General features: G+C 50.7%; 1 protein-coding gene across 2 annotated transcripts in view; it reads left to right on the plus strand.

Annotated features, from left to right (window-relative positions):
- pak4 (p21 protein (Cdc42/Rac)-activated kinase 4) overlaps positions 1–14,368 on the plus strand; it is a 38,136-nt gene that overhangs the window by 16,561 nt on the left and 7,207 nt on the right. For both annotated transcript variants that reach the window (XM_064303724.1, XM_064303725.1), the window contains exons 2-7: positions 8,373–8,594; positions 9,935–10,155; positions 10,572–10,992; positions 12,060–12,542; positions 13,093–13,226; positions 13,512–13,638. In XM_064303724.1, coding sequence (XP_064159794.1) covers positions 8,394–8,594; positions 9,935–10,155; positions 10,572–10,992; positions 12,060–12,542; positions 13,093–13,226; positions 13,512–13,638 — 1,587 coding nt within the window. In that variant the 5' untranslated portion in view covers positions 8,373–8,393. The remainder of the gene's footprint in view (positions 1–8,372; positions 8,595–9,934; positions 10,156–10,571; positions 10,993–12,059; positions 12,543–13,092; positions 13,227–13,511; positions 13,639–14,368) is intronic.

The following is a 14,368-nucleotide window of genomic DNA, read 5'->3' on the forward strand; positions in this document are numbered from 1 at the left end:
CTGTTCGGCTTGGTTGCTAGCTCAAGTTTATCGTGTTATGTGATGCTTCCTTCATTGTATTCACAATGTCCGTCAATAGCTGCTCCTGCAAGCACAATTCCCAAGAAAGTTTAATCTCACCATCGTTAATCTTTAAAGAGTGTACTTTAAAATTAATATTCATAATCCCGGCGGCCAGCAAACAGGATCGGAAAGGGATTCGAGGCAATAGGTCGATTGTTTACCAACTAACTTTTTAATTGACAAAAATCGGGCAAAAATTGCTTTCAAATCACTTAACTCTTTAAATGGCATTATCAGAGGCAATTTCCGAAAGAAACGTTTTTTCTTTAAAGCATGTGATTTCCAAAGCAAAACATCTGGCTTCTATTCTATGCTCCCTTTTTACTTCTAGCAAACTTATCTGTGGTTTTACCATGTGCTGTAATTCTGTGTTAGTCTGTGAAGTGTTCTGCTGCCAAGAATGTATTTTTGACTTGCAGAAAGTTGTCGAAGTTTTGTAAGTGGTTTACTTTATTATGGGTGGAAAACCAGGGTGTAAGGCCTTGTAAATGAATGATCAGAAATCATGTTTGAAGGAGTTTATGAATAAGGCTATAAATTAATCTGTCTGCAGCTTAGTTTTGTGTCCAAAAGGGCCTTTGAAAGCCTCAGGATGTGCAATATAAAGTGAGTCTGAAAGCCTGAATAATCAGGACCATAGCAGGCAGAGAAGTCTGCATACTTCAACTTCCCCGTTAACATTGCCAAGTTTGTGTTGTCGCTGAGGAGGTGCAGCATTGCATTTTTGCATTTGTTTATGTTGCTTTATGTTGCCCTTTGGTTTCTGCCATTGTACCTTGATTATTTGGACATATAAAATTGTATTTGAATTCCACATGTGCAGCAAAGCTGTATATACGCATTATCATTCAGCTTCGCTGCTGTTGTTGGCTTGAGGCCCTGCTAGTGCTTCTGCAGGCTCGTGGAACGCATATATAACCCCCCATTCAAGGCACTGCCACATATTCCCATTGATCTGTTTCTCCTGCATTGCAGAAACTGTCAGGTATCGCTAATCACATCCCTAGCATCTGCTCCTGACGGTACAGGTTTATACTGCCTACAGCCTGCTGTGACACATCCGTCATGCGTCTGAGCCCGTTTACGGTTTCTCATTAGTCAGAGGTGCCTCACTGCAAACGCTATCCAGGGCGATTGTGCGTACCCTCAGGCATGTCAGCCTGGATGTGAGATGTATTAAGTGCTGGCATACTAATGCTGTGCTGTCATAGTGTAGGTCATAGCGGCTACCCTGGGTCAGCTGAAGCAGCCTCCATGGTCTTGAACAGTACCCCCCCCAAAATAACTGTCATCTACAGCTGTGGGCCCTCCCTGCAGTCTTTGTTGCTTAGTTTGTCAGAGACGCTGTTTCAGTGTTTTATCTGAATCACCGGTAGGCCTCAGCCTGCAGTAACGCAGGAGGTGAAGGGGGCGCTTTATCTTAATTTGTGTGTTACGATAAGGCCCCTCAGTCTTTTACCACATCTGGGGCTTTCTGCCTGTGGGTTTGCAGAACTCAAACCCGTTCAGCCAGACTGAGAGTGTGTAAATGAGAGGCGCAGAACGCCGTGTTTTTGGTGTGGTGCCAGTCAGCCTCCCTGTAAGGCCCCCTCCATGTTTGCGCTGGTTGCACAAATGTGTGCGCAGGTGGTTAGCCTCTTGAAGTGGCGTGCTTTCAATTAAAGGGCAAACGAAAAGCAAAGCTCAAACAAGGAGCTCTGATTTTGGCTCTCTTTGGACCGCACAGCGGCAAATGTTCAGCACCTGTGGGCTTTCGCTTTGAATGCCACAGTGAGAGCCCTCGTGCCAAGTGACATCTCCAAATGCTTTCTGGATCCATTGATCAGATAGAAAAATCCCAGAAATAGAAGTTGTCTATAAGGGCATATTTAGCCTAATTTATCTGAGATTTCATTTGACCAGCACATTTGGTATCTGCTTACATAACATCATTAAGCAGCAATCCGAGCATCACTAGGTTACACACATCAAGACGACGTGGGACCAGAAGTGTGGTTAGCTTTGAGCTTTGTGTATTATCTAGTCTGTAACGGTGGAGTGTGAATTATGAGGTGTTACCCTGTTGGCGAGTGCAGCCCCAGTGGTCTTTGTTTATGCAGTGGAATTTCAGAGCTCCTCTTTGTTATGATTGAGGGCTGGGGCGAGATAACTGCTTGATAGAGAGCCCAGGAAAAAGGGGAGTCTGTGTTGCGGCAGTGCTGGACTTGGCCACCCTATCACTGGAAGGCTGTCTCTGGCAGTGCCCCGCCCCCACCGCACTGATTACAGTAGCGCCTTTCTTGCTGTTCATCAGGGCATAATAGAATGCCAGTGGAATGTTTGACATCACAGGCCAATAGTCAGCTCTGTGGCTTGGTCATCCCTTGCGTATCTCCCCCCCACCTCCATGGCTGTTTATTCTGGTCTGTTTTTCTCTCTTTTTAAAATGCCCCCCCCCCCCCAGTTTGGAATGCCCAGTCATTCCTGTGGTGCGTTTCTGCTGTTGATTTGGGAGAGCACGGGTGAGCGTGTGCTCTTCTTGGAAGCATGCAATGCTGCCGCTGCTTAGTTTCACATGGAAGCTGACAAGTCAGGGAGAAAAGGGCAGATATTTTGTCACCAGGAAGCAGCAGTGAAAGAGGGCAGTAAGCGCACAGCCGTAAGACAGGTCGGACGGAAATCCGAAGCAGCACCGTGTAAAGAGGGACAGCCGTGAGTCGGGGTGGGGGTGGGTGGGCTGGCCTAGACAGATCTCAGACACCTGTCGCCCTTTCCCTCTCACCTGTTCGGCTGGGGAGGGGCGGGGCCTCCTGCTCCCACAGTCTGTAGCCTGGGGGGAGGGGGGTGTGGGGGCGGGAACCACATCTGCTGTCACTCACTCTGACACCCCACCTGTTCAGAGCGGTTTCATGGGCACAGAGGGGGGCTGCTGCACTGCCATTGACTTGCTGTCGTTTTGTGGCCAATAAGAACACACACACAAACACGTACAATTCAAACAGGCAAATTGTCACAGGACATTACATATCAATAAAATGAACTGTATTAATAATTATAGATATGACTTTATTAATGTCTGAAAGTCATGAAGTTATTGTTTCGTTTTAGCCTTGGCTCCATTACACATCCCAGCATGTTTTATGCTGCGTAATGAGCACAGCAGGCCGGCGTGTTGTGAAGTGGAGTTTCCATTGGTAAATATTTGTGTGGTACTTCAAAGCTGCGTTCCTGTTCCCGTGGGCAGTGGGGTCCCCTGAGATGGCCGCTAATACATGGGCAGGAAACGGGCGAATGGGGCACTGTGCCTGCTGACTGACTTCCAGCCCTGGGAGGATTCCTGAGGGGGCGTGAGCCGTGATGTCATAAAAGAGTTTGATGGACGGTTGAGTTTGGTGATTTGTGCAGAGTGTTGAGCTTTGCTGTTGCACTTTGGGATGCCTGGCTGAGTTTTGTTGAAAGCGCTACTCCATATATGGTCTTTGGGTCCGATCGGGGGCTGTGGTCTAAGTACAGTGTGCATGAATGTAGTCTGATTTTCAAAATGGCTGTGCATAGTGCACACATTAATGGTGTTTTATGTTTCCCTGACCTATTGCTTAGATATAGTGCCACATCGAAAGCCTTCGCACGATGACGTACAAAGATAATTAAATTGTAGAAATTTGGTTTGGGCTGGATGTTATCATATTTTCTGTGTATTTTTTGTAAGCCCTGCATTCCAGCCAAGTCCCCCCACTCAGCAATCCGTCTGTGTTTCTCAGACATTTTTCCACCTTTCTGAATACCAACTCCCTGTTTCTGTTTTATTTGAGCAAGAGTAAATAGCTGAAACATTAACCCTAGCCTTGGGGTAGCTGAGGCTTTTAAGTGATTGTTTTTGAACCTTTTGTAAATAGTCTTTTATTATAGCCATCAGTGTAGATTTTTACATGTTTCTGTTTTTATGACGTCTTTTTTCAGACTGCAGTTATTTGGTGATTTCATGGATGGCTGTGCTTTAGAGTAATTTTGTGCACCTTTACTCTCTGCGGAATTTGGGCTATATGAATAATGGGTACAGGAAAAGCACCTCAGAAATAGTATTTTTCAAGAGGACCCGTGGTCTACAAAGGTTAGACTTAACCATCCTTGTTTTTCTTACAGAAACACGTACAGAATTAGCATTAACTATGAATAGTTTTGAAAAGTATTTGAGCACAATTGCATCTCAAATTCCATGTGTTTTTGTGTGTCAGTGTTGGCTTTAGACAGAGAGCCTCAGCTGGAGTCTGTCCACCCTACTGTGCGTCTGTATCCCCCCACTGCGCGTACAGACGATCTCGTTACGCTCAGCAGGGTTTCCAAGGTCGCCGCTGACCACCGAACCCGCCGTCGGCCCCTGTCCTCCCACCCCCCCCATCCCGGTCTGGCGGGAGCGGAGGGTTCATCCCGGGCCCCCCGAGGCGGGCGTATGGTGGGCCAATGTTTGGGCTGAGGGTGCGTCCCTTCTGATGCGCACTGTGAGAGAGGGAGAGCGCGGTTAGCCTAGCCGCAGAGCGGGTCATTCCCCTCCGGAACAGTGCAGCCCCAGGCTCTCTCTCTGAGGATGGCCCGTATTGATTTTGGCTGCAGGTTAGGCGGCTTCCTTTCCACTGGACACATGCTCACTGCATGGAGTGGTTATGGGTCCTCACCCGAGGCCAGAGGCCCTGTGTTTGTGATGGACAGCTGTATGGAGCCCCAGTCGATGATGTCACACGGCAGAATCTGAGCCTACTGTGCACTTTGGGGACAGAAGCCCTGAGAGGGCGCTGAGGCAGTTAGTTTGTTCAGTTCAGCTCGATTCAGATTGTATTTGTACAGCTTTTGTACAGACAGTTACATGGACACTGCAGAGAAAAACAGGAAATTATAAAATTGGGAAAGATCAAGCGTACCCCCCCCCCCCAAACAAAAATAAAAAATAATTTTAAAAAAGCGAGTGAGGTTTGAAAATAAATAAATAAAATTCCTCAGTGGGAAATAAGGCTTGCCTGTGTTTGCTGGGAGCAAACAGAGTTCTCAGGCACTGTGTTCACAATGGGGACGGAACCCCTTATTCCGAGAGCGTTAGAGCGTTGTCTGTGCGTGAGGGTTACATTGCATTGCATTTTATTTTATACAAAGTGACATGCAATAAGGATGAATGTATGTTCACTATATGGTCTGTGTGTGAGAGAGAGTGAAAGTGTGTATGTGAGAGAGAGAGGACAGTGTGTATTTAAGTGAGTGTGTATTAGAGAGCGTGGGAATGTGTGTTATTTGAGAGAGAGAGAGAGTGTGTATTTGAGAGAGAGAGAGTGTGTGTGTGTATTTGAGAGAGCGAGAGGGAGAGTGTTTATGTGTGTTATTTGAGAGAGAGAGAGTGTGTATTTGAGAGAGCGAGAGAGTGAGTGTATTTGAGAGAGAGAGAGTGTGTGTGTGTGTGTGTGTGTGTATTTGAGAGAGAGAGAGTGTTTATTTGAGAGAGGGTGAGAGTGTGTTTATTTGAGAGTGTTACTCTGTTAGCCTATGAGTCTGAGGTGCAGGGTCAGCTGAGTGTGAGACTGGAGCCTACGGGCCATTTTTTAGAATGTGACAAATGAGAAGCAGAAGTTGGGATGGTGTGTGTGCGTGCACGTGCGTGTGCCCATTTGTGTTTGTATGTGGTGTGTGGTGTGTGTGTGTTTGTGTGTGTGTTTGTGATTGTGTGTGGTGTGCGCGTGCGTGCATGTGGTCCTTTTCTGTGTATGCTGGAGGGGGGGGTGGTGGGGGGTGGTGAGCGTCAGGCACGGTCAGGCACAGCTCAGTTCCTGTCAACAGATATGAGGTCACTAGTGCCGGGAACCTCAGCTGATAGGTCAGAGCGCTCACTCATGCTGAGGTCACAGCACAAGCAGGCTGACTGCTGTATGTGGCTGGAATTACACGTAAACTTACTTGCGTCCTTTCAGACTCATTTTACTGAGTGTCTCCTTTCCTCGTAGTCCTTGCATTCACAGTCCGTCCCACAGAAAGCACAGTTGGGCAGAGGCAAGGTGTAGCCCCCAAGCGTAGAGGTACTCCCACATGCTGCGGGAGCTGCCTGTTGATGAATGCTTTCCTGAGCTCCTCGCCAGGGACTTATTAAAATGGCCTTAGCCTCTTGGAGCTGCATGTGAACGTGGAGGTGGAAAAGCCTTTCATAGTATTCTCTCATGTTTTGCAAGTGCACATAATCCGCTTTCCCTGTCTGTGCACCTCGAGCCCTCCGTCTGCAGGCCGTGCAGATCTAACCCCGTCAGTGAGTGCCGTGGTGTGTGGGTTTTCATTTCAGCGCTCGACTGACAAGCGCACAAAAGAGAGAAACCCCTGTTTTGCTTTTCTGTGACAGAAAATGAACGGTTGAAAAGAACTGTACTCCCTGCTTGTTTTTTTTTAAATGAAGTTTTGGAAAATATAATTAAAACGTCAGCTTGTGATCGACTCTGTGTGCATGCTACAGTGCAGATGTGTGTTTTCAGTGATGCATGCATGCGTGGGTGTGTAGCGCTCAGGCTGTTTTCATGTTAAACACTGAGGAGTGGATGTGTAGCGCTCAGGCTGTTTTCATGTTAAACACTGAGGAGTGGATGTGTAGCGCTCAGGCTGGTTTCATGTTAAACACTGAGGAGTGGATGTGTAGCGCTCAGGCTGTTTCCATGTTAAACACTGAGGAGTGGATGTGTAGCGCTCAGGCTGTTTTCATGTTAAACACTGAGGAGTGGATGTGTAGCGCTCAGGCTGGTTTCATGTTAAACACTGAGGAGTGGATGTGTAGCGCTCAGGCTGGTTTCATGTTAAACACTGAGGAGTGGATGTGTAGCGCTCAGGCTGTTTTCATGTTAAACACTGAGGAGTGGGTGTGTAGCGCTCAGGCTGTTTTCATGTTAAACACTGAGGAGTGGATGTGTAGCGCTCAGGCTGGTTTCATGTTAAACACTGAGGAGTGGATGTGTAGCGCTCAGGCTGTTTTCATGTTAAACACTGAGGAGTGGATGTGTAGCGCTCAGGCTGTTTTCATGTTAAACACTGAGGAGTGGATGTGTAGCGCTCAGGCTGTTTTCATGTTAAACACTGAGGAGTGGATGTGTAGCGCTCAGGCTGTTTTCATGTTAAACACTGAGGAGTGGATGTGTAGCGCTCAGGCTGGTTTCATGTTAAACACTGAGGAGTGGATGTGTAGCGCTCAGGCTGTTTTCATGTTAAACACTGAGGAGTGGATGTGTAGCGCTCAGGCTGTTTTCATGTTAAACACTGAGGAGTGGATGTGTAGCGCTCAGGCTGGTTTCATGTTAAACACTGAGGAGTGGATGTGTAGCGCTCAGGCTGGTTTCATGTTAAACACTGAGGAGTGGATGTGTAGCGCTCAGGCTGGTTTCATGTTAAACACTGAGGAGTGGGGGTGGTGTCAGTGGTCCTTTGACTTTGGCACATTTTCAGTGCTTCAGGATTTAGAAATTGACTGTGACTATTGGCTCATTTATAAAGAATGAAATGTGCATAGGTGCAGGGCCAGATGCTTGATTTATTACCTCAGACACTAATTTTAGTCCTTGATCATTTTTGAATGTACATTTTATCTTGTTTTTTTTGCCACACTAATTGTATCCTGTCGGGTTAATCGAATGGCATCTGCATTGTGAATCTGAAGCGGTGCCCGAGTCCCACGCACAGAATGCTTTTGTTCGAACCCCAGCTGCTCCTGCGTGATTCAAAGGAGCCTGAGCTTTACTGCGTTCAGGTTCCCTTTGAGAACGAGAGCAGGGGGGAGACGTGTGCTTCTGGTTGCCATGCTGAAAGGCGTTCAGACCCGGCACGGCTGCGGGGGTGTGTGCGGTTGAGGGTCCTGCCAGCTGCGGAGGTCCAGACTGGGGTTTCGATTCTGAGCCCTGGCCGTTTCTGTCGATCAGCGCATCATTTCCCCCCTCTAGCCTCCAGTCACGCAGTTGCCGTTTGTGCGTTCCTACAGGCAGCAGGCAGTTAAGGCCTTCAGAACACGATGTGTGGGTTCTTTAGCCAATCAATGACCTGTATGAATCACTGTTGCTGAAAGACACCGAAAAGTAGTACCCCCACCCCCCCACAAGACTGCATTCTGAAACCCATGCTTTAACAAATCAGCACTGTATTTGTCACTGGTGTTTGATTCCAACTGAACAGTCCTCACTCTGCAAGTGTCATTTTCATTGCAAGTTACAAAAAAAATATATATTTTTTTACCATGCTGATTTCTGTAATGGTAGTTGGTGAATGTTCCGATGATGTGTGCACACCTTTAAAGGAGCTCTCCCTCCTCCTCCCCCTGTCCACAGGTCTGATGCCCGGCCCTCGCCATGTTCAGCAAAAAGAAGAAGCAGCGGATCCAGATCTCGGCGCCCTCCAACTTCGAGCACCGCGTCCACACCGACTTCGACGAGCAGGAGCAGAAGTTCGTGGGGCTGCCGCGGCAATGGCAGAGCCTGATCGAGGACACGGCCAAGCGGCCCAAGCCCTTCATCGACGCCACGGTCATCACGACCGTGGAGCCGCGCAAGGTCAGCACGCGGTCCGGGGGTCTGGGGAGGGGGGAGGGGGCCTTCAACTTCATGAGGGCTTGTACACATTCAGATGTGGTTTGGGAGTTCATCTCTCCTCTCCTGCAGTCTATTTACGAATGGGTGCCTCGGTTGTAGTTGTATGTTTTGCTAGAAGCAGATGACGGAGCCAGTTATTACTGATTAAATGTCAGTGAGAATTAACTTGTGTCTGTGAACAGAAGAATAGTTCACAAGTACTATTCACGCAACAGACAACAGTACCAGTGAAGGGGTGGGAGGTCCATTGTACCCTCATGCCATAGCTGGGTACACTCTCAATGAAGAGGCAGCGTGTCTGACTGTTTCGTAATGCCGTGAAGTGTCACATAATCGCATGGTGAGTAACTGTGCCAGTGAAAGCCAGAGATGAGCTCACGGGTTCCGTGCTGTTCGTATTATCTGCTCACAGCTCCCGCTCACATTAGCCTCCCGCTCATCTCAAATGCAAGGGAACGAATGCGGTGCCGAGTTCTGGTTGGTACAGCTATCGTCAGGCCATTAGAAGGGTGTGTGAAGAGCTAATCCCGCCATACACAGGCGGTCATACGTGTGTGTGAACTCACCGAAGGCCAGCGGGGGGGCGGCTTTTATAGCTCGGTTGATATGTTGATTGTTTGGATTGTTGCTCCAAAAGTACTAGCTGGTAATTTAGCCGGACAGACATGGAGGCGATTATCCATTGAGTTGCCATGGTGGTGTTTTATTGTGATCGTATATGGAACTGAACAGGAGTGGCGTAAACCAACAAACAGGGTCAGCACTGCTAGCGTAGCTGACTAGCCTGCCAGTTAGCTGGTCTCTGTTTATAATGCATGCTTTATTTTTCCACTTTCTACTTCACTGGCCTTTTTTGTCTGTTAGGCGCATACTCTACTTACTGCCCAAGTAAACAGTATTCATGACTTTACTTTGAAAGCATTTGTGTCCTTGGCTGTTCAATATCCTGTCAGTGGTCTACTTTCTTTTCTTCCGTGTAAACGTATGATTTCATCTGCAGGTGCTTGTTCTGGCTTTCCTACAGCGTTTGATCTGGGGAGATGTGTAGGGATGTGATGCACTGAAGGTGGGGGGGGGGTCGCTCATCGATGTGGGTGTGCCAGAGAGATATCTGTGCATCAGACGTGCCTCATGCGCAGGATACGCAGGATGTGACCTCGATTGTCTCAGAGCCATGAACGGACAGAAACCTTCGCTCTGGTGTGTGTCACCGAAATGGCCTTTTAGGAAGCCCTGCGACCTCACGGTCCCTGTCCCTCTCTCCCTCCCCCTCTCCCTCTCTCCCTCCCTCCCTCCCTCAGACCATCGTGCGGGGCAGTAAGATCGGGGCGGACGGCTCTCTCTCCTGGCTGCTGGACGAGTTTGAGACCATGTCGGTGACGCGCTCCAACTCGCTGCGGCGCGGGAGCCCCCCCGTCCAGCCCCGGCGCGACTCGGGCTCCTCCCTGGGGGTGCAGGAGAACGGCGAGCCCCCCCACCGACCGCACCCGCACCCCGATCGCCATAGAGACAGCCGGGAGAGGTACGGCAGCACTGCGCTTGCTTTGCTCACTTCATGTCTTATTTGGCTGTTTTAGTTTAGTTTATTTATTTAACTGGCACCTTACACACCATAGTAGTTGCACCAGAGTTAGGTAGCTCATTTGCATCTGTAGTCCCAGGGCATGAACACATTAAAAACAGGATTGACACAAGACAAGACACATACATTACATAGGTCATTCTGACATTTATAATGACATAGTATGCAATACAAAGCCCTGGGGATGGAAGGAGAAGCATTATGTACTCTTTTGACAGTAGGCCATACCAACGGTCAAGTTAAAGATTACAAATTTGCCTAAGACCAAGTCTTGAGTTGCATATTTTAGTTGCTGAGGTTCCATGGAGTGTGACTCTTTTCTGAGATACTGAATGACTGCGTCTTTCTCTCATCAGAGAGCGACCCAGACAGGACGTCCCGGGCGTGGACCCCCGGCAGTCCCAGAGGCCTGCCCGCGCCCCCCGGGAGGACTACCGCCCTCAGCAGCAGCCCCGGGGCCAGGAGCCCAGCCGGCAGCGCGAGCGGGACCGCCCCGGGCCCCCGCCCCCAGCCCCGCCCCACAGAGACAGGGAGCCCCGCCCAGAGCAGGTGGTGAGGCGGGAGGGGGGCGGGGACAAGCGGCCCAAATCCAGCTACACGGGCCGGGACGGCAGCCCCCAGTCCCCCCGGGACAAGAGACCCCTCTCCGGCCCCAACATCCGCACCCCCAACCTCCCGGTGTCCGAGGGGGTGATGAAGACGGCGCAGCAGACGGGACGGCCCTTCAACACGTACCCCCGAGCCGAAAGCGACTCCGGCAGGAGCCCCACCAGCCAGGTACCGCCCCCGGGGAGCAGGGCTGCTGGGTGAACCCCCGGCCCGGGACAAAATGTCTCTGTGCGTCATTCTGCAGTATTCACCACACGGTCCCAGACCGTTGGGTCCCCTCCTCCAGGGCCCGGGACAGGGTACCCAGCTGTCCCCCCTGCAGGAGAGGGATGTGGGACAGTTCGTATTTATGTTTGCTGGGTCCCGCAGTCACACAACATTGGCTCTGGTGCATTGATCCGTGAACCCCGTATTGACTGCATGAATATCGATTTAGGACAGCGGTTGGGAATTTGACCCGATGACACAGTAAGGGAGGGATTGGGTGCTGATCGTGTGCCAGCGCTGATCGCGTGCCAGCGCTGACTGTGGCCGGGCGCTGCGTGCGAGGGTCGGGTGGCAGTAGCTGCGCTGGCCTGGAGGCTTTAGTCGGTTGGGGGTGCGCTGTCCCGCGTCCTCTCCGGTAGATCGGCACGCTCACCCTGTTCTCTGTCGCCTTGGTAACACGGCTGGTTTTCTCGCTGTTTGCAGCCTGTGGCCTCGGCCCTGCAGGAGAAATCTCAGATCTTACCAAACAGCGCTTTGCTTCACTTCCTGAGTCCTCATTGTGCACTCGCCACTTTATAGGCTGGACCAGCCCCTCAGATGGGCCAGTTCCACCTGTGACTTCTCCATTCCGCTGATTTCGGTTCATTTCCAGTTGAGACGCTCACATGACCGTTCTGTGCTTCTGAAATCGCCCCAGTGTGAATACACTCTATGGTCTCTGTGTCCTGTTTGAGTCCTGGGGTTCATAGGATTCACTTTGCAGAGCCCGAAGTACAGAACCTGAAGCATGATAATGCCTTCATTAATTGCAAATGGCTCTGTACAGTTTATCCCTTGAATGTTCACACTGATGTAATGAATGAGGTGGTGGCGTTGAAATAAGTAAAACTCAGTGTGTTGTTGACCCAGTGGTAACAGACATGCATTGTGTTATTGACGCTGAAGTGCAGAGTGGCGTTGTGGTATTCCATGCTAGGGGGCCTTTGTCTTTTTGCCCCTGGTTTACGCCCCCCTCCTCCCCCCTACAGGAGCCGAAGCTCAGCAGACCCCGTGAAGCCCTCCCCCACAACGGCCCCTCCAGCGGGCCCAGCTGGGTGGGGGGCCCGGGGAGCAAGCCGGCCCCCGGGCAGCCCAGAGGAGACCCCCACCCGCACCACTCCTCGCACCCCCTCCTGGGCCCGGAGCCCCCGCACCCTCACCCCCAGCCGCACCCGCACCCCCCGCAGCCGCAGCAGCCGGCCCCGCCCCGGCTCCCGGCCCCCGCGGGGCCCCCCCAGGCCCGCTCGCCGCAGCGGGAGCCCCAGCGCGTGTCGCACGAGCAGTTCCGCGCCGCGCTGCAGATGGTGGTGGACCCCGGCGACCCGCGCACCTACCTGGACCACTACATCAAGATCGGCGAGGGCTCCACCGGCATCGTCTGCATCGCCACCATCAAGAGCACCGGCAAGCTGGTCGCCGTCAAGAAGATGGACCTGCGCAAGCAGCAGCGCCGCGAGCTGCTCTTCAACGAGGTGAGGACGCGCGGACGCAGACATGTGGACGCACGGACGCAGACACGCTGACAGACACACAGACATAGACACGCTGACACAGACACAGGACAGCACTCTGACACAGACACTGTTCTTACTGTATTGACCTCTCCGCTCACTGGCGCTGGAGCTCTTTTGGCAGTCTGCTGCTCTTACTGCATGGACTGTATGTGCAGTGGCTTTCCGCTGACAGTGACACTCAGAGTGAGTAACTCCTCACACTGAGCCCTGCTGAGCCCTTCTGGCGTAGAGTGTTCTTGCATAGACTGTGACTCACTGGCCATGAGTACAGAGCATGCTGTCCGTGTTCACTCTGCATATCTGAGAGCTGAGGCTCCACCAGGGCGGTTTGCTCCAGCTGTGTGTGTGCATTTGCTCTCTGCTGTGTTCAAACCTGGCATTTTATTATCTGTTCATAGATTCTGAATTGGGTAAGGTCACACCATTCTTAAGCACGAAAACAAATAATAAAGCCATTGGTGTTTGCACTTTCCGTGGCTAGCAGGTTGAATGCCCTCATTTTACACAGGTGGTCATCATGCGGGACTATCACCATGACAACGTGGTGGAGATGTACAACAGCTACCTCGTGGGGGACGAGCTGTGGGTCGTCATGGAGTTCCTGGAGGGTGGGGCTCTGACCGACATTGTCACACACACCAGGTGAGTGTTTCCTGGAAATGATCAACAGGATTGCGTTTTTTGCTTCGAGCCCTGCCTGTTGTGCTTGTTTCCTGACCGGCAAGATTAGCTTGTGATTATTGTGGCAGGTGTAATTTAGCCTCTGGGACACTAGGTGGTAGTATTGCTCAGTCATCTTCAAGATGGGCGCATATGTGTTTGCCTTTCTTCGCACTGTGAATGTATAGTTACTTGACTAGTGCGTCTAACCACCCCAAACCCCCCACATGCGTAACATTGGACTAAACAGTGGCTTGTCCATTTCAGGATGAACGAGGAGCAGATTGCCACCGTCTGTCTGTCTGTCCTGAAAGCTCTGTCTGTACTGCACACCCAGGGGGTCATCCACAGAGACATTAAGAGCGACTCCATTCTGCTCACCCATGACGGCAGGGTAAGCAGCCTGTCCAAACGCTGTGCACTCATCTCCACTGACCCTGAACACCAGCCTTTACCAGCTCCTGTTAATACACAGCGCATGCACACACACACACACACACACACACGCACTGACCCTGAACACCAGCCTTTACACGGTCACATTAATACACAGCGCCGCGTACCACACACACACCACCAACACAAAACAGCCGACACCAGCCAAACCTCACCGCACACACACGCTACACACACACACCACACACACACGACCTAACACCACCACACGCATACACACACACTACACACACACGCACGCATACACACAAACACGCATGCAAACACGCACACACACGCATACACACAGACCCCAAACACCGGCCTTTACAAGCTCCTGTTAATTGACCGCACACACACAGTCACACTGTTGCTGTGCAGTGAGGTAATAGTTTCCACCCATACAGTTCAGCCCCTTTAAAGATAAGTAAAATGAACTGGTTCTTAAGCAGGGATGCCTGAGAGGTATCTTAGGGTATGTTACCCTAGGTTCAAGTTATTTTTGGAAGCTCAGCATAAGGTTTAGTATAAAAACTTTCTTAAGGGTAAAGCAGTAGAGTAATTTTGTACTCCCTCATTCTAGCCCATTAAACCTGCAGGCCCACGGGGGACCAACAAGGGTCTTCCAGTAATGAAATTACTGGCCTCATTATGGCTGTAGACCTAATTGCTCTGTGGAGAAAGTGCTC

Source organism: Anguilla rostrata, chromosome 12, assembly GCF_018555375.3.
Source record: "Anguilla rostrata isolate EN2019 chromosome 12, ASM1855537v3, whole genome shotgun sequence".
Lineage (NCBI taxonomy): Eukaryota > Metazoa > Chordata > Actinopteri > Anguilliformes > Anguillidae > Anguilla > Anguilla rostrata.